At 52.5% G+C, this 20,208-nt stretch overlaps 1 protein-coding gene across 1 annotated transcript; it reads left to right on the top strand.

Moving 5' to 3' along the window:
* The first annotated feature begins 807 nt into the window (after positions 1-807).
* TNFAIP8L1 (TNF alpha induced protein 8 like 1) lies at positions 808-18,293 on the top strand. The gene is made up of 2 exons (XM_070373892.1): positions 808-948; positions 17,418-18,293. Exon 2 carries the CDS (start codon positions 17,423-17,425, stop codon positions 17,981-17,983), a length of 561 nt encoding a protein of 186 aa, XP_070229993.1. The 5' UTR covers positions 808-948; positions 17,418-17,422; the 3' UTR covers positions 17,984-18,293.
* Positions 18,294-20,208: the final 1,915 nt, after the last annotated feature.

The following is a 20,208-nucleotide window of genomic DNA, read 5'->3' as shown; positions in this document are numbered from 1 at the left end:
CTCCCCCTGGTCCTAGCTGCAACTGGGACTCAGGGTTGGAGATTCCGGGAGGAAATGGAGCGGCAGGGACTCTGGGAGCTGCTCCTGGGTCCGGTTCCCAGGACTCACAGCTGCATCCTCCGGGGGCCCCAGCTGGCCCCACCGCCCCACCCGCCAGCGGCCTGGAGGCTCCTGCAGATCTCCCTGGCTCATTCCCACGGACATCGTGCCTGGGTCTGGGAAGTCCCCTGGTGGGATCTCCAGGGTCCATCCGCGTAGCGACTGAATGAAACCTAACCTGGAGAATTTATCTGCAACCCAGAAAGATGTATCTTCAACCTTGGGTTAGATTCAGCTCGTCTGGAGGGTACAACAATCTACATTTTTAATGGGCTCCCTGGTCATTCTGTAGTTAAGGGTTCCCCGGGGCCGTTCTTTAAACGGAGTCCCAGTGGGAGAAAGGGGCAGTCCCAGAGCCACAGAGTTGTTCTGTTTTTCTTTTTGGCTCGCTTTGTCTCCATGGCCCTCATATCTCTGTTTTTGACTCAAGTCTCCTTCCTCTCCTTTCTTGGACTGGCCCGGGGTTGGCCTCTCCGCTGGCATCCGGCCCCTTTCGTGATTCCGGAGGAATCCCCCAAGCCGCCTGGCCCCGCCCCAGGCCCCACCCCTCCCGCGCGGCAACCTTCTCCCATTGGACTCTTCGTACACCGCCCGCGCTGCCATTGGCTGAGCCTAAGTCCCCGCTCGCCCCCACCTCCGTCGGCCCCACTGCGGCCCTTTTCGGGCGGGCGGGGGCGAGGCGGGGCCGCAGAGAAGGGCCGGGCAATTGGAGGGCGGGACCGAGCTTCCTGCCCCGCCCCGCCGGGTCCCAGTCCTCCGGCACGAGTCTCGCAGCCACAGCAACGGCCTCTCCGAGGCGGCCGGACAGAACCTCGACGGTCGAACCAACGACTGAATCCCAGAGAACAGGTAAGCGAGCGGTGCTGGGCCGCCCCGCATCTCAGCATATCTCGGGGGCCACTTGGTCTCTCTGTTTCTCTCGCTCCCTCTGCCCTGACAATCCCCCTTCAATCAGTATTCCTGCCTCAGTTTCCATCTCCCTCTCTCTTCTCCCTTTCCCTCTGTCTCTCTTGCTCTGTGGGTCAGGGGAGGCATATCTGATCTGCCTCCTCCCCACCCCCCGCATGGGTAGTGCTCTGAGACCAGAGCACACCCAACAACAAGGACTCTGATGGACTCTACCCGTTTCACAGTGCAGGGTGCCAGGTCCCAGGGCCAGAATCCAGAGCCAGGAGGGCATTCCAGGTGTGGGCAGCCAGGCCAAAGACGTGGAGGTGAGGATGTATGTGACTTCTGGCTGATCCAGGCAGCTGAGGGAGTGCGGAGCCAGGCCCACCCAGACTGGCCACCTGGGAGTCCCCAGTAGCCTGAAGCCTTGGTCTCAGTTTTGTCAGCTGTGAACTGGGGCTTCGTCACTGAGGTAATTGGCAGTTGACCTGACCCAGATCTGTGTGCATCACCACTCCCTGTAGCTGGGGGGGCTCAGCTGGAGGAGGGGCAGCCCCATCTGTAAACAGGCCTCTGAGGTTACTTCCTGAGCAGGTCTCAGCCCAGCTGGGGGAGATGAACATCCTGGGTTTGAGGGTGGGTGGGTAGCATAGCAGGGTGAGGGCAGTTCAGCCCAGTGGTTGGGGAGCTCAGAATTTGGAATCAGACAAACCGGAGTTCCTGCTCTGCCGCTCACCACCAGTACCTTGAACAAGTTGATTCCATTCTCCCAGCTTCAGTTTCCTGTCTGAGGGACATAATAACTCCCCCAGGGGTGAGGGCAGCTTGCAGGTTTAAATACAGGAACATGGGCCCTGCATGTCTCTCCCCTGGTCCCCACCTCCTCCTCCTCACCCACCTCACTCACTCTGCTCCAGCCACACAGCCGCCACACTCCACCAACGCACCAGGCACGCTCCTGCCTCAGGGCCTTTGCAGGAGCTGTTCCTTCTACCTGAATGCCAGGTGCTCAGGAGCCAGCTTTAAAACATAACAAGTTGCCTAGATGGGCCGGGCCACGGGCCGGCGGGGCCAAGGCTGGGCAGCTGGGTGGCTGGGAGGGGCGGAGGAGGAGCCGACCCAGGGACGCTGTACCTATGGAAACCAGAACAAAGAACTGTCGTCCCAGCCACAGGAACACCTGGGCTGAGCTTCTCCCACTTGGCAGGCCCAGTGGCCTGGGACGCCAGTGGTGGGTGAGTGCCCAGATCTCTTGAGGGGAGGCAAACTGGGGACTCGAACACCACTCTGATGGAGGGTGGGGGTCCCTAAGTTAAAAGACCAGTCAGGCAGGTACAGGTTGGAGGCCCTGTGGTATCCCTTTCTGCTGTGTGGCCTTGGGCAGGTCAGGGGCTGCCTGAGCCTGTTTCCTCATCTGAGGCCTGAGGAGGGGAGGGGCCTCTTGGTTGCTTGGTGATCTGATGTGATGGATTCAGAAGGTCTCAATGTCCCTGTCTGTCAAATGGGGCCACAACAGGGTGCCTAGGACAGAACTCCTGCTATTGTCATGCAAATAGCTCCAAAGGCAGGTGCTGAAGAAATGACTCATGCTTGTGCAGGTTCAGCCCCAGGTGTTACAGACTGAGATGACCTAGAGACAGGCAGGACTTGGCCTTACAGAGAACTCGGGCTTTCACCCCAGAATCCCCCACATATACCCCTCCATCAGACGACTTCCTCCAGAATCTCACCACGTGAGGCATTCAGGAGGCACCTCTGGCCAAGTCCTTGGGATCTTCCAAGGCTCCATCCTCCTGGCCTCACTTTTCCCTTCTGTCCAAAGGGGCGGTGGAGGTTGGGGAGTGTCCACCTGGAAGAGACCCTTCCAGAAGGGTTCGTGTTTTGCTTCTATGTGACCTTAGGATATCTGTCTTTCTCTTTGCCTCAGTTTCCCTGGCTGGATAGTGGGGCCCTTGGACGACATCTCTGACTTCCTTTCTGGCACCGAAAGGCCATCTATTCATTCAACAAACTGGTTCTGGGTGCCTACTGTGAGCCAAGCCTGGTGCAGGGTGCCTAGGACCCAGCAATGACCCAGGTCCACGTGGTGCACCCCTCCCTCCCACCCGGATTCAGCTCACAGACATTCATCCAGAGAAAGTCATTAGGCTTAGCTGTAATTGCATGAAGGACTGGAGAGACAGATGGATGGGGAAGTTAGTTGAGGTGGGGAATTTGGGAGGGACTCCTGAGAAAGTGAGATTTGAATTGAAGCTCAATGGCAAGAAAGAAATAGCCATGCAGAGACGAGGGGCAATCCAGGCAGAGGGCACAACCCATGCAAAGGCCCTGGGGCAGCACCAGGCTCCATGTGCTGGTGGAACAACCAGGAGGCCTGTGTGTCAGGAGCAAAGTGAATGAGGGGGAGAGAGGAAGGAGGGGAGCGCAGGGAAGGGACGGAGAAGGTCGTGCATGGCCTTGTGGGCCACGGGAGGACTTGGGATTTTACTTTGAGGGGGGTGGGAGCCCTGAAGGGCTGTGGGCAAAGGAGGGGGACTCGGGTGTTCACTAGCGCCCTCTGGCGGCTTCTCCGGAGAGGAACCCGGGACAGGGGACGGGGACCAGAGACAGGATGGAGGCTGCGCAGAGGTGAGAAGTGGGTGGAGCCGGACTCTAAAGGGCTGTGTCCACAGTCCTTCCCAGTGGGTGACCCTCGAACCTCTGCCACTTGCTGTTAAAAATCAGACTGAGTCCCAGCCTCTCCTGTCCTTCTCTGCAGTGGGGTGGGCTTCGGTCTCCCAACATTCATTTTTGCCCATCCATTCTTTACCCCCAACCCCCGTCCCTCGCCCAATCCCTGATCTTTCTTCAGTGGAGATCTGACCACTGTGGAAAGTGTCTCAGTTTTTGCCGCAGCCTGGCAGGCAGGCAGAGCCTGCCCATCCTTGGGGTGGCCCCCGAAGGCTCTGGGAAACCCGGTTTGAGAACCACTGGTATCCCCTCCCCAGCCCCCACCTCAAACAGGTAGCCCCCAGCCCCACTTTCTACATATCCAAATGGGCGCCAAATGTGAGGTCTGAGTGATGGTTGATAAAGGGCTGGAAGCAGCGGGTACCCTGGTGTTGGCTGGAAACAGCAGGTGCTCTGGTATTGGCGGAGGGTATGGAATGGGAACAAGGATCGTGGGGGCATTTACCATGGAGAGCGGAGGCCCGGAGCCCCCACCCCAACCCCAGGCTTCCCTGGGCCCCTGCAGCCGGGGCTGAGGGAGAGAGGTGGGGTGGTAGCCCTGGCCTCGCTGAGCAGGCCCATCAATTATTGATGCCCTTTGTTGGGACATGAAGAATTCATGTGGAGGGCAGGCTGCTCCGTGGACCTGTGGCATGCCGGAGCCGGCCTCACCCCAATCATCGGAGTCACTTGCTGTACTGTTAGGAATTTTGCCACCTAGTTGTTAATATCCCAATTTTGCCACCCAGTCGTTATTAAAAATGACAGACTGTCAATAAAACTGGAAGAAAAAATAAATTTTAAATAATGACAGGCTGTGAACTTACAGTCAAATACATTATATTTAAAACAAAGGTATGGATGGGAATTCCCTGGCGGTCCAGTGGTTAGGACTCCCAGCTTTCACTGCAGGGGACCCAGGTTCCATCCCTGGTGGATAAATTAATGGCACAAGCTGCATGGCACTGCCAAAAAGAAGAAAAACACCCACAGAGCTACAGAATACTATCCAGCCATAAAAAGGAGTGAAGGCCTGACACTTGTTACAAGGCAGATAAACCTTGAAAATGGGATGCCCAGTGAGAGAAGCCAGACACAGACTGTGTGATTCCATTTATATGAAAAAATAGGCAAATTCATGGAGATGGAAAGTAAATTAGTGGTTGCCAGGGCCTGGAGGAGGGGATGGGGCGTGACTTCTGATGGGGATGGGATTTATTAAAAAAAAAAAAGGGGGACTTCCCTGGTGGTCCAGTGGTTAAGAATCTGCCTTGCAATGCAGAGGACACTGGTTTGATCTCTGGTCTAGGACGATCCATATGTCTCAGGGCAACTAAACCCGTGCACCACAGCTACTGAGCCTGCTCTCTAGAGCCTGTGAGCTGCGAATACTGAGCCCACGTGCTGCAACTACTGAAGCCCAAGCACCTAGAGCCTCTGTGCACCAACAAGAGAAGCCACTGCAATGAGAAACCCACACCCTGCAACCAAGGGTAGGCCCCACTTGGCGCAACTAAAGCCCAGGTGCAACAATGCAGATCCATCATTCCTTCTCCCAAGAAAGAATAATAAATAAAATATATAGATATAGATATATTTTATTTACTTGGTTGCACTGGGATCTTTGAACTTTGCTGTGGCTTACAAACTCTTATATGCCATGCATGCGGGATCCAGTTCCCTGAGCAGGGATTGAACTGGGTCCCATTCTTGGGATCTTAGCCACTGGACAACCAGGGAAGTTCAAGGGCTGGGGTTTCTTTCTGGAGGGATGAGAATGTTTCAGAATTAAATAGTGGTGATGGTTACCCAGGTCAGTGAATATATAAAACCCACTGAATTGTACACTTTAAAAGCATGGAGTTTATGGTATGTGACTTAAATACTTCAAAATAACTTATAAAAAAGCAAAGGTCATAAATGGTCAAAAATCCTTTCAGGACTTCCTTGGTGGTCCGGTGCTTAAGACTCCGACCTTCCAATGAAGGGGGCACAGGTTCCATCTCTGGTCTGGAAACTAAGATCCCTCATGCCAGGCAGTGCAGCCAAGAAAAGAAAAAATATATCCTTTCTAATTATTTTACTGCATTGTGCAATGACCTCTATGCTCTCGAGGTTATTTCTGTTTGGTGGAAATGGTGAGCAGTTTGTTCCAACTCCATGGTCAGGTTGGAAGCTTGAAACTGGCCATGGCAAGAGAATTTACACCATGGATATTGGCAGATGCTACAAATCAGGGTTTGATGTATTGTTCAGTCATCATCTAATCCAGAGGTTGGCCAGCCTTTTTCTATAAAGGGCCAGATAGTAAATATTTTTGGCTTTGTAAGCCGTACAGCCTCTGTTCCCTCTATTCAAGGCTGTGCTTTAATATGTACACAAATTGGCATGGCTGAGTGCCAATAAAACTTTACAAAAACAGGCAGCTGGCCAGGGTTTGCCACCCCCGGTATAATTCCAGGTAATGTCAATAATGAAAATTAAAGGGTGGTGTGTCTCTAGTTGCTTGCTTTCAAATAGCACAAAAAACCTTGAAGGGATATTCCCTCCTATAGGAAAACCACTGTTGGATTCTGCAAAAAAGTCTGTCACCTGGCTGACGAGTAAGTGAAGTCCAAGTTTTCTCTGTTTGTATGAAAGAGAAGATCCAGGAACATCCATGTCAGAACTGCTTTCATTTATCCATAGCAACCACAGATTGGCTATTGGTACCAGTTTTACAATTGGGGTTTCCTGGTGGCTCAGTGCTAAAGAACCCGTCTGCCAATTCAGGAGACATGGGTTCGATCCCTGGGTCAGGAAGATCCCCTGGAGGAGGAAACAGCAACCCACTCCAGTATTCTTGCCTGGGAAATCCCATGGACAGAGGAGCCTGATGGGCTGTAGTCCATGGAGTCACAAAATAGACACGACTTAGCGACTTAACACCACCACCACCACCGCATTAGGCAAAACTCACTGAGAATGTTTATCGAGCATCAACTGGCTGCATGAAATTTACAGCGAGGTTTGCTATTTTCTTAAGTTGCACGGTACACATCCTTTATGTCAGGAAGGTTTATGGAAAACATACATATGTACCTACACGCCTACATCCCCCCCACCCCCAACCCCGGAGAGCTGGTGGCTCTTTCCAGCAGGTGGTGAATGGGATGAGATGTAGCATTCCCAGTGCGCCTAGGAAGGGCCCCTGGGAGTTGGGGCGGAATCCCCATCACCCCCATGTCCAGCATCCAGCACCGGGAATGTGTGCATGGAGAGGCCACCCACAGCGTGCTCAGTTCAGGTTGGATGGAGGGCCGTGGGGAGAGTCTCCCCACCTGGTGGAGACCCCAAGGCTGGACCGTGCCTAGCATGTTGCAGGGACAGTGAGAGAGGAGATGAACTGGGGAAGGTCACTGATGGGGCAGGGATGGGGGTTGGCCCTCCTCCAGAGTTTGGGGACTGAAAGGATTGGGAGGAACAGATCTGCCAGGCTGGGTGCCCTTCCCCTCTGGGAGGGCTCACAGAGTCCTGCCTCCCTGCCCCTGCCTGGGCAAGGAAAGGATGCTGCATGTCTAGAGCAGTCCGAGGCTCCAGGTCAATGTCTGGTCAGTTTAGGAGCTGGAGTGTCCAAAATGGGGGCAAGGACAAAGGTCAGAGCCAAAGAGACAAAGTGGGGTTGGCAGAGGGCAAAAGTCTGAGGTAGGGATGGAAGGCCAGGGTTCTGAGAAGAACATAGAGAACAGGAGTTGACAGAGTCAGGGACTCAGTGACTGGACACTCATTTCACAGATGGGAAAGCTGCCCTCGGGGGCTGGGGCTAGTCTGGAGTCTCGGTGGGGAGACCTCAGAGCTGTGGGAGGACTTGGACAGTGGGCTCCTCGGAGGCTGGGGACCAGCCTTCCGTCTCCTCTCTGCACTGCCCTGCCCCAGGGCCTTTGCACCTGCTGTTCCCTCTGCCTGGCTCACCTTTCTTCAGACCCCGCCCTTCCAGTCCCAGCTGCAGGGGCTCCTCCTCCAGGAAAACTTCCTGACCACTGGCCTAGGTCACCTGCCATCCCTGGCTGTCACTGCTTCCCACCCAGGCCTTATTCGTCTCTGAAATTATCCTGTTTATTCCACGTTCATTGGTTCCTGCTGTCTCCTCCTTCCAGCAGGGGTGACCCCTCTTAGGTGGCTGTTTTGGAAATTCAGAGGGCTTTTCCCCCCACTTGTGATAATAACGGGATGTGCTTGCATTCCGGGGGCAGGGACCAGGGACACTAGGCATCCAGCCATGCTCAGGGCGGCCCCTCAGCTCATAGCTTCCTCACGTCCTGGCATCTACCAATGTACTTTCTATGAATTTGACTATTCTAGGTATAAGTGGAGTCAAACAGTATTTGTCTGCACCTGATGTATACTGGAATGCATTTTTAAGGTTAACCTGCCATATGTCCTACAAACAGATGGTACCTTTGGAGTTCTTTTTTTGATAGAAATTTGTATCTACATGTTCACTGCGATGCTTCATTAAGGGGCAAACCTCTGACAGATTCACTCCATCCTTGAGTGCAGTGGGCCTGAGGTTTTCTTTTTTTGAAGATTTTTGTTTTCTTATGTGGACCGTTTTCATTTATCTATTTACTTTATAATTTTGTTTGTTTTTGGCTGTGCTGGGTCTCCATTGCTGCGTGGGCTTTTCTCTAGTTGCTCCAGTGCTCGGGCTTCTCATTGCAGTGACTGCCCCTGTTGTGGAGGTTGGGCTCGAGGGTGCTCGGGCTTCAGAAGTTGCCGTTCCCGGGCTCCAGAGCACAGGCTCGATGGTCGTGGCTCATGGGCTTAGTTGCTTCGCGGCATGTGGGGTCTTCCCGCATCAGGGATCAAACCCATGTTTCCTGCATTTAGGCAGATTTATTATTACTGAGCCACCAGGGGAAGCTCTTAAAGTCTTTGTTGGAATTTTGTTACAATATTGGTTCTATTTTATGTTTGTTTTTTTTTGGCCATGAGACATGTGGGATCTTAGTTCTCCAGCTAGAGACTGAACCCACACCTCCAGGATTAGAAGCACAGAGTCTTAACCCCTGGACCATCAGGGAAGTCCCAATTTATTTAACATTTTTTAAAAATTATTTATTATTTTTGGCTGTGTTGGGCCTTTGTTGCTGTGTGGGCTTTTTGTAGTTGGGGCAAGCAGGGGCTACTCTCTAGTTGAGGCGCAGGCTGCTCATTGCTGCGGCTTCTCGATGCAGAGCATGGGCCCTAGGGCGCATGGGCTTCAGTAGCTGTGGCTCGTGGGCTCAGTAGTCGCAGCTCCCAGGCTCTGGAACAGAGGCTCAGTAGTTGTGGCACGTGGGCTTAGTTGCTCCCAGATCAGGGATCAAACCCATTTCTCCTGCATTGACAAGCAGATTCTTTACCACTGAGACATCAGGAAAACCCTATTTAACATTTTTAAAGTGAGGCATTATATCTATATAGGCTTCCCTGGTGGCTCAGCGGTAAAGAATCCGCCTGTCAGTTTGATTCCTGGCAATCCACTCCAGTATTCTTGCTTGGGAAATCCCATGGACAGAGACACCTGGCGGGTTACAGTCCAGGGTGTCACAAAGAGTCAGACACAACTTAGTGACTAAACAACAACAAATATATAGTAAGGGGCACAAAGGTATAAAATATGTCCACTGGATACAGGTGCAGTGAGTGTTCAGCTTGATGATGTATAATTCACGTATTGTAAAATTCACTAAAGTGTTCACATTCCAAAACATTCTTCTACCCCCAGAAGACATCCTGTTTCCATTAGCAATCACTCTCCATTCTGTGCTCCCCAGCCCCTGACAACAGGAACCCACTGTGTCTGCGGATCGGCCTGCTCTGCACGCTTCCCGTCAGTGGAGTCACACCCTGTGCGTCCTTCTGTGTCTGCATCTCTCACTGAGCACTGTGTTCCCAGGGTCCATCCATGTGGTAGCGAGTGTCAGGGCTTCACCCCTTTTCAGGGCTGAGTGATGCTCCCGTGTGTGGAGGGACCACATTTGATTGTCCATCTGTATGTGGGTGGGTGTTTGTGTCATTTCCGTGTTTTGGCTAGTACAAATGTGCTGCTATCTATGCCCACGTGTGTGTACGTTTCTACGCGAACATATATTTTCATTTCTTGGGCGAGGTTGATGCTTAGGAGCAGAATCGCTGGGTCATGTGGTAACTGTGTTTGTTCGAGGACCTGCCAGAAAACGGTTTCCCATGGTAGCTGCACCATCTTCTGTTTCTACCAGCCTTGGATGAGGGCTTGTTTCTCCCAGCCTCGCCAGCCCTGTTTATTGTCTGTATTTCTGGCAGTAGCCGTTCTTATGGGGTGAGGTATTATATTATGAGCTCGACTTCCATTTTCCTCCTAGCCAGTGATGTTAAGCAAATTTTCACCTGCTTATTGGCCATTTGTATACCTTCTTTGGAGAAATGTCGGGTTTTTTTAAATCGAGATCTAATTCATACCCCATAAAATTCACCCCTTGAAGGTTTACAATTCGCTGGGTTTTAGTGTATTCACATTGCTTTGCAACCACCCACTGTAATGACTTTTTACATTCGTGTAAACCCAGATGGAGGCACAGAACCTGAAACACTCCAGGGACTTCCCTTGTGGTCCAGTGGCTAAGATTCCCAACTCCAAATGCTGGGGGCACAGGTTCTATCCCTGTTTGGGGAACTAAGATCCTGCATCCTGTGCGGCATGGCCAAAAAAAAAATTTTTTTTTAAAGAAATATTCCAGAGTTCGCCTGTACAATCCTGCTCACTGTTCTCACCACCTATTAATTTTATTTTTATACTGGTGGGTGGACAATGCTGCCTGTGGACTCTGTTTCAGGGAAGTGAGGGCACCCAAATTATTTTGGAACAAGGAGGTGGCACGGGATCTAGCAGGCCTGGGGAGGCAGGGACCCAGTCTCTTCTGGTCCAGCTATAGAATCTGCCTGACGAGCAGGAGAACCGGGTTCAATCCCTGGGTCAGGAAGATCCCCTAAAGGAGGAAATGGCAACCCATTCCAGTATTCTTGCCTGTGAAATCCCATGGACAGAGGAGCCTGGAGGGTTACAGTCCATGGGGTCACAAAGAGTAAGACAGGACTGAAGCGACTTAGCACACATATCCCCAGCCCTGGGACACAGCTGGTGCTGAATAAACACTCACTGAGAACCTGAATGAGCGTTCCAGTCGAGCCCTGGCTTCATTGGGCATTTCTGGCTCGTGATGGCAGTGGGGTGATCTGGCATTGGGTCCGCTGGGCAGACCCTGGGAAGGCCCTGCCCCCGCCAGGCCCCTCCCGGCTGGCCTGCCCTTGGACCTGGATGAGCACAGCTGGCAGGAAGGAAGGCTGGGGTCTATTTTGGTCCCCAGAGTGCTCCCCCGGGAGAGTAGTCATCTCCCTGTCTGGCTGCTTAGAGGGGGTGGCGTTTCTGATAGAACAATGGATGGAGGAGAAGGGGGGGGCTACCATGCAGCTGGGCTGGTCCAGGTGTCACAGATCTGGGGACTGGCCGGAGGGGCTAAGAGTGTGGAGTCTCCCACTCCACCCCCCAACCCCTCTTCCTCCTATGCTTGGCAGGGTAGGGTGGGGTGAAGCCAGTAAATAGGACCAGCCTCCCCTCTGAACCAACATGCACAAGCTCAGGACTTGCAGACTGGAAGGTCAAGGCCCAGAGAGGGGCAGAGCCCTGCCTGGGGTCACACAGTAATGGAATAGGGCAGAAAGACCTGAGTGCCAGGGTTCTTGGGATCTAGGGAAAGGCCTTCTCCTGTCTCTGAGACTCAGTTTGTCCATTTGTAAACTGGGGGACCCAGGGTGTTGGGAGTTCCCTCTGGGTTCCAATGTCTGCAGACATCCCTCCCCTTATTCATTCAACACACACTTACTGGGTGCCTGCTGGGTACTAGGCCCCAGGCTGGCCGCCAGAGCAAGAAACATACAGCCCCTGCCCACACCCTCAGGCCTGGCGTGATGGACACTGAAACCAAGCGCTCGGGGCTGCAATGGAGGACGGACACCCATGGAACCATGGGAGCCAAAAGGGCACCCGGCACAGCCTGGGACATCCGGGAGTCTTCCGGGAGGAGGTGACAGTAACTCTGAGACTTGAATGGGGAGCAGTTTACAGGTGATGAGAGCAGGAGGGGTGCCCATAGAGGGAACAGAATAGAATGCCCTAGAGACTTCCCTGGCGGTCCAGTGGTTAAGACTCTGTGCTTGCAATGCAGGGGGTGTGGATTTGATCCCAGGAACTAAGATCCCATATGCCACCTAGTGTGATCAAAAAGAAAAAGAATAGACTGTTCTAGAGAAATTGTTGAGAAGGCATCCTTGCTGAGAATATAGAGAAATAGGTCTTTTCAGAGAGCTAAAGGACGCAGAGCTTGAAGGTCAGAAGTCAAGACAGTGGTCCAGCCTCTTGCCCAGGGAAAGCTCACAGCCTGGGGGTTGGGGGGGCTCTCAGGTTGGCCACAAGTTTCTGCCCTGGGATGGAGTCAGTTCTCCATCCTGACAGTCACCATCTTCCATTTTACAGAGGAAACGGAGGCATAGGGCAGTTATGTTGCTTGGCCACATGGTCAGAGCCAGGAGCAGGCCTCAGATATCAGGGCTGGTTTTGTCACAGGGGATATCTCCCAGCACCCCAAGACTGAGGCTGACTCCCAGGAATCAACTAGGAAAGGCAGAGGTAGCTGGGGTGCAGAGAGGGTGGGGCAGGTGGTCCCTGTGTTGCTGTGTGGCCTTGGGGAAATGGCTAAGCCTCCCTGAGCCTGGTTTCTTCTGCAAATGGGCAAGCTCAGTAGAATACCAGGCAGAAGTTGTGAAACAGGCACCGGCCACTGCTCAGGGCCTGCCATGTGATGCTGAGTCACTCGCACCCCGCTCTGGCCCCAGCCTGTGGACAGGGTATGAGACTGGTGTAGGGGGCAGGGAGGCCCAGGTCATTCATCACCAGGCCTATCCTGACCTCTGTGGGCAGCAAGAGGGCGGCCGAGGGTTGGACTCCTCCCGGCGTCTGAGCTCACACAAAGAGGGGCTTTGTGGGGGCTCCCGTGGCTGAGTGGGCACCCACATGGCATTCCTGGTCTGGCTGGCCTGCAGCTGGGGTGGGGTGGATTCTGACCAGAGCCTGGGGCAGCAGCGGGGGAGGGCTGGGGGCGGGTCTCAGGCTACCTCATTCATTGGACAGATGTTTCTGGAGTCTCCAGAAACAGAGTGGATAGGGAATCACGCCATTTTGTCCCCTGGGACCTGTGGTGAGGCAGACCACTGAGGCAGCAAAGCCAGGGTGTGCAGCAGGGACGGGGGATGCCTGGGTGCTGGGTGACTCATAGGAGGGGCCTGTCAGTTTGGCTGTTCAGGGATGGCTTCCTAGAGGTGGTGTCCAGGCTGAGCTGAAGGATGAAGCTGCCAGGGGAAGAGGCAGGGGCTTGGAGGCCAGGGCTTTGGGGCATATATATGAGTCCACCAAGGAAGAGGCAGGGGTTTGGGGGCTAAGGTATTGAGGGATGTATAGGAGTTCACCAGGGAAGAGGCAGGGATCCAAATGGAGTGTGGGGCTTGGTCTCAAGAGCCATGAGGAGCTTCCAGCTGGTTCTTAGAAGGAAAGGACTATGCCCAGATGTTCAGTTTAGGAAGAATTCTGGTGCTGAGGGGGAGGCTTCAGAGCCTGAGAAATCTGGAAGATGGCCATGGTAGGCAGGACATAAGGGACAGGCAGAAATCCAGGCTTCTGCAGTCAGAGGCGTGGCTGCTATTCCAAGAGCACCAGCCTGCCACTCACCTTGGCCACCTGCCCAGTCCTTTCCTGGGTGGAAGCTGATGCATGTCAGTGTTTCTGTATCAGAGGAGTCATCAGAACGCTGTGCTTCCAAAAACCCCACAAATGGCCCTGGGGAACCCCAGCCAGCTGCTGCCCTCTGACTCATCCAGGGCCTGACTAAGGCCTTAGGGATGTCTGCTGTAAACTCACGGGGTTGGGGAGATGGGGGGTTGCTAACTGCGCTCCTCCTCCACCCTGAACAGCCTGAGGCTGGGGCTGGGACCCTGTCTCATGGAGCTGTGCAATGAGGCCAGGACCCCCTGTACTCACTCATCCTGAGCCCTTCTCAGCTCACAGCAAGGCTACAGTGGGTTTGTGAGGCCGGAGCTAGGGCTCACGTGTAGTGGGATTCAGAAGGCCCTACTCATTAATATCCAAAATACATAATCAGTTCATACAACTCAGTAACAGAAAAAACAAACATCCCAATCAGAAAATGGACAGACCTAAATAGACATTTCTTCAAAGACATTCAGATGGCCAATAGGCACAATAAAAGATGCTCAACATCGCTGATAGAAGAGAAATGCAAATCAAAACTACAATGAGGTATCACCCCACACCTCTTAGAATCAGTTCAGTTCAGTTGCTCAGTCCTGTCCAACTCTTTGTGACCCCATGGACTGCAGCACGCCAGGCCTCCCTGTCCATCACCAACTCCCGGAGCTTGCTCAAACTCATGTCCATCGAGTCAGTGGTGCCATCCAGCCATCTCAGCCTCTGTCATCCTCTTAGAATGGCCATCGTTAAAGGTCAATAGTAAATGCTGGACAGGGTGTGGAGAACAGGGAACCCTTCCATACTATTAGTGAAAATGGAAATTGGTGCAGTCGCTATGGAGAACAGTATGCAGGTTCCTCAAAAATCTAAAAATAGCGCTGCCAGATGATCTAGCAATCCCACTCCTGGGCACATATCTGGACAAAACTATAACTCAAAAAGATACATGCAGCCCAATGTTCATAGCAGCCAGGACATGGGAGCCACCAAATGTGCGTCAATAGATGAGTGGATAAAGATGTGGTTTACATATACAATGGACTATCACTCAGCCATAAAAAGAATGAAATAATGCCATAGGCAGCAACATGGACAGACCCAGAGGTTCTCCTACTAAGAGGACTAAGTCAGAGAAAGACAAATACCATGTATGGTACCACTTATATGTGGGACCTATGGCACTAATGAACTTGTCTACAAAACAAAGACACCAAGGGGACATTGAGAGACACCAAGGGGACATTTCATGCAAAGATGGGCACAAAAAAGGACAGAAATGGTATGGACCTAACAGAAGCAGAAGATATTAAGAAGAGGTGGCAAGAATACACAGGAGAGCTATACAAAAAAGATCTTTATGACCCAGATAATCACGGTGTGATCACTCACCTAGAGCCAGACATCCTGGAATGTGAAGTCAAGTGGGCCTTAGGAAGCATCACTACAAAGCTAGTGGAGGTGATGGAATTCCAGTTGAGCTATTTCAAATCCTAAAAGATGATGCTATGAAAGTACTGCACTCAGTATGCCAGCAAATTTGGAAAACTCAGCAGTGGCCACAGGACTGGAAAAGATCAGTTTTCATTCAAATCCCAAAGAAAGGCAATGCCAAAGAATGTTCAAACTACCACACAGTTGCATTCATCTCACATGCTAGTAAAGTAATGCTCAAAATTCTCCAAGCCAGGGTTCAACAGTATGTGAACTGTGAACTTCCAGATGTTCAAGCTGGATTTAGAAAAGGCAGAGGAACCAGAGATCAAATTGCCAACATCCACTGGATCATCGAAAAAGCAAGAGTTCCAGAAAAACATCTACTACTGCTATTATTGACTATGCTTTGACTGTGTGGATCAGGACAAACTGTGGAAAATACTTCAGGAGATGGGAACACCAGATCACCCTACCTGCTTCCTGAGAAATCTTGTATGCAGGTCAAAAAGCATCAAGTAGAACTGGACATGGAACAACAGATTGGTTCCAAATCTGGAAAGGAGTACGTTAAGGCTGTATATTGTCACCCTGCCTATTTAACTTATATGCAGAGTATATCATGAGAAATGCTGGGCTGAAGAAGCACAAGCTGGAATCAAGATTGCCGGAAGAAATATCAATAACCTCAGATACGCAGATACCACCACCCTTATGGCAGAAAATGAAGAACTCAAGAGCCTCTTGATGAAAGTGAAAGAGGAGAGTGAAAAAGCTGGCTTAAAACTCAACATTCAGAAAACTAGAATCATGGCATCTTGTCCTATCACTTTATGGCAAATAGATGGGGAACATGGAAACAGTGACAGACTATTTTTGGGGGCTCCAAAATCACTGCAGATGGTGACTGCAGCCGGGAAATTAAAAGACGCTTGCTCCTTGGAAGAAAAGCTATGACCAACCTAGACAGCATATTAAAAAGCAGAGACATTACTATGCCTACAAAGGTCTGTCTAGTTAAAGCTATGGTTGTTCCAGTAGTCATGTATGGATGTGAGAGTTGGACTATAAAGAAAGCTGAGCGCGGAAGAATTGATGTCTTTGAACTGTGGTGTTGGAGAAGACTCTTGAGAGTCCCTTGGACTGCAAGGAGATCCAACCAGTCCATCCTAAAGGAGATCAGTCCTGAATATTCACTGGAAGGACTGATGCTGAAGCTGAAGCTCCAATACTTTGGCCACCTGATGCAAGAACTAACTCACTGGAAAAGACCCTGATGTGGGAAAGATCGAAGGCAGGAGGAGAAGAGGAAGACAGAGGATTAGATGGTTGGATGGCATCACCAACTCGATGGACATGAGTCTGAGCAAGCTCTGGGAGTTGGTGATGGACAGGGAAGCCTGGCAGTGCTGCAGTCCATGGGGTCGCAAAGATGGGACATGAGTGAGTGAATGAACTGAACTGAACGAAACAGAAACAGACCCACAGACATAGAGAACAGGACTTCCCTGGTGGAGCAGTTTAAGAATCTGCCTGCCAATGCAGGAGACACAGGTTCAATCCCTGATCTTGGAAGATCCGACATGCCATGGAGCAATTAAGCCTGTCTGTCACAACTACTGAACCCTATGTGCCTAGAGCCCAAGCTCAGAAAAAAAAGAAGCCATCGCAATGAGAAGTCTGTGATCCGCAACTAGAGTAGCCCCCACCTGCTACAACTAGAGAAAGCCCACGAAGCAACAAAGACCCAGAACAGCCAAAAATAAAGACATAGACAACAGACTTGCAGTTGCAAGTCTGGGATTAGTTGGGAGTTTGGGAAAAGTAGGTGCAAAGTATTGTTTACAGAAATGGCTAAACCACAGGTCCTAGGGTATAACACAGGGATCTATATTCTGTAATAAACCATAACAGAAGGCCCTGCCCAGATTTTACCACTACACATTAATTCCTTTAAGAAACAAATTCCCTTAGGTCCCTTAGGGTCCCTTGGGTCATTATCTCTTCAGTGTGAATGTTGTTTGTTTTTACAAGCTTTTCCTAAAAATAGCTTTTGCTATTTGTTCACAAGTTTCTGCATCCGGTCCTCCAACAACTCTGAATTTCTCTTCCCTAGGCCTTGGAGCTCCGTAATCTTCCTGCCTGGGATTCCCTCCCCATCTTGTTACCTGTCCCTTTGTCCAGGGCCTTCTTGATCTGCTGAGGAGCCCCTGCTAAGGGCTCTTGCAGCATCGCAGATGGCGGCACTTGCTGTGTTTGGTGCAGGGGGGAGGAAAGGTGTCCCAGTCAGCTCTGCACACCCAGTACCTCTGTGGTGTGGGTACGTGGGCTCCCCTGGGGATAGGCTGGTGGCGCACGCCCATTTCTCGGATGGGGAAGACAGATCTCCAGCATTAGCTGCCTGCCCCTGAAAGCCCCTCACAGCTGGGCCCCGCGGGCTGACGGCAGGTCTGTGTGTCTCCCCTCGCAGGACAGATGGACACCTTCAGCACCAAGAGCCTGGCCCTCCAGGCCCAGAAGAAGCTCCTGAGCAAGATGGCCTCCCGGGCAGTGGCGTCCGCCTTCATTGACGACACCAGCAGCGAGGTGCTGGACGAGTTGTACCGCGCCACCAAGGAGTTCACCCGCAGCCGCAAGGAGGCCCAGAAGCTGGTCAAGAACCTGGTCAAGGTGGCGGTGAAGCTGAGCGTCCTGCTGCGCGCCGGGCAGCTGGGCGCCGAGGAGCTGGCGCGGCTGCAGCGCTTGCGGCAGCAGGCGCGCCGCCTGGCCATGACCGCTGTCAGCTTCCACCAGGTGGACTTCACCTTCGACCGGCGCGTGCTGGCCGCCGCCCTGCTCGAGTGCCGGGACCTGCTGCACCAGGCGGCCGGCGCGCACCTGACCGCCAAGTCCCACGGCCGCATCAACCACGTGTTTGGCCACCTGGCCGACTGCGACTTCCTGGCGGCGCTCTACAGCCCCGCCGAGCCCTACCGCTCCCACCTGCGCCGGATCTGCGACGGCCTCACCCGGATGCTGGATGAGGACAGCATATGACAACCTCCGAACCGCTGCGGTTGCTTGCAGGGGGCGCAGCTTTAAGTGGGACGGAGCTAACCCTTTCCTTCCTGTCTGACTCTGGCCAATCACCCCTCGCCCAACACACACACACAGGTGACTGTGCAGTTCCAAAGACCCGGGTCCCCTGTCCTCGGGCCCAGTCTCACCGGGCTTAGAGCCGGGCTCAGTCTGCCTGTGCCTGCGGCCTCTCCCAGGCACCTGGAGACCCCTGCCTGCTCTGGCACCACCTGAACTATGCCCCTTAAGCCACCGTCTGTACCCCTCAAATCACTGGGTGTCTCTGACAGCTGGGGGCTTCTCACTTCAGTGTTACTTGGGCTTTTTCATTCCCGCAGAGAGGGTCACAGGGAACCAGGAGAAAGGGGGTGTTACAGAGTGAACTGTCTCACCCCACCCCACCTCCCATTTCCCGGATGAAGTCCTAACCCCTGGGACCTGTGAATGTGACCTGATCTGAAAATTGGGTGATTGCTGATGTAATTGGTTGCCATGAGTTCATATTGGAGCCAGGCAGCCCCTAATCCACCATGACTTGGGGTCCTTTTGAGAAGGGGACATGTGCACAGAGTCAAGAGGGAGAATGCTATGTGAAGGTGGAGGCAGAGACTGGGCGGATGTGTCTATAAGACAAGGAATGCCAAGAGCTGCAAGCCAGCACCAAAAGCTGGGAGAGAGCCTGGGACACCGGCCCAGCCCACACCTTGATGTCGGGCCTCCTGAGCTAAGCAAACAAGCTTCCGTTGTCTCAGCCTCCCAGGCTGGGCACTTTGCTCCGCAGCTCAGAAAATGACGCCAGGGAGCCGTGGTGAGGGCTGTGGTGGGCTCAGGCCTACTGGTGAGGATGCCCCTCTGTCTGCTTGGCATCGTGGCCCTGACTCCCAGGAGGGAGTGGTCAGAGTGCGCCTCCGATGAAGGCCGTTGGGAAAGCCATCTGAGACACATGTCTGTTTTTAAAGGATCATTTCATATTTGGAAAACAAATACACATAAACACTTGTTTTTATAAGACAGGCCTCAGAGACAAAGCTCAACAAACCTTGGCTTTGGCAACACCCAGCAGGTGGGACAATGCTTAACTTGGGGCATGGATGGACACGTGGGGGTGTGGGGGGTGTATCTGCAATCTGTTGGTTGGAAGTGGGCACAGGTTGTAAAAGATTGTGAAGCCCCCTGCAGGTCTGGCTGTGTCGGGTTGTTTTGAGCACCCCGAGGGAGGGGGAACAGTGTCCATTTCTGTAGAATCTGGTCTGTTTAGGGGAAACACTGCCAACAGGAGGGCTGCAGGCCGTATTAGGTGAGAAGATGGGTTTGCTTAGCCTCATTCAGTGTTTGAGACATTTGGAATTAGTTGCCAACACTTGAAACCAAGGAAATTGCATGTCCCAATCTATCAGTGGATCTTGAAAACTCTAGAAAACTCACCTGCACTGCCCGTTGGTGAAGCTGCAGAGGCGGCCCGTCTTTGCTCTGCCACAGTCCTCACCACTCCCTTTTGCCTCTCCATGGCCTGCTGGGCTGGCTAGTAGATTAGGACCCCAGATCCAGGGCAGCATTTCTGTTTGGTTTTGGCTGCCCTGAAAAAGCCAAAGGCTTCCACCCAACAGTCAGCTGTTCCCCTCTCTACCTTCGACTTCCAAAGCAACTTACCCCCTTTGTGTGCCAAGAGACAGATCCTCAAGTTCAAGAACAAACGTGTATTTTGATTACACCGAGAAGCCCCAGATGAAATTCTTTGCCCTCTGCTCTGCTGGCTGAAGGACATCCACGTGACAAGGCTTTGGACTTGTTGTCTTGACTCTTTTCATACACTTGAGATTTAATTTAGAAAAAAAAAAGAACCGGGACTTCCCTGGTGGTCCAGTGGCTAAGACTCCACACTTCCAATGCGGGGGCCCGGGTTCAGTCCCTGGTCAGGGTACTAGATCCCACGTACCACAACAAAGACCTGGTGCAGCCAAATAAAAAGAATTTTAAAAAGAACCAAAGAGAACTATGTAAATAAAAGCATCTGATAGCCTTCTCTCACCTGCCCGGGGTTTCTACCTATTAAAAATCAAGTTTGGGGACTTCCCTGGTGGTCCAGTGGTTGAGAATCTGCCTTCCAATGCAGGGAACACAGCCTCCATCCTCGGTCCAGGAACTAAGATCCCACCTGCCACAGGGCAACTTAAGCTTGAGCATGGCAACGAAGACACAGCACA

Source organism: Bos mutus, chromosome 7 (assembly GCF_027580195.1).
Source record: "Bos mutus isolate GX-2022 chromosome 7, NWIPB_WYAK_1.1, whole genome shotgun sequence".
NCBI lineage: Eukaryota > Metazoa > Chordata > Mammalia > Artiodactyla > Bovidae > Bos > Bos mutus.
Note: the sequence above shows the minus strand (reverse complement) of the source record. Positions and strands in the feature narration are given on the sequence as shown.

Excerpts from the sequence above, each read along its gene's own strand:
- TNFAIP8L1 (XM_070373892.1), top strand. The coding sequence starts at position 17,423 with ATGGACACCTTCAGCACCAAGAGCCTGGCCCTCCAGGCCCAGAAGAAG.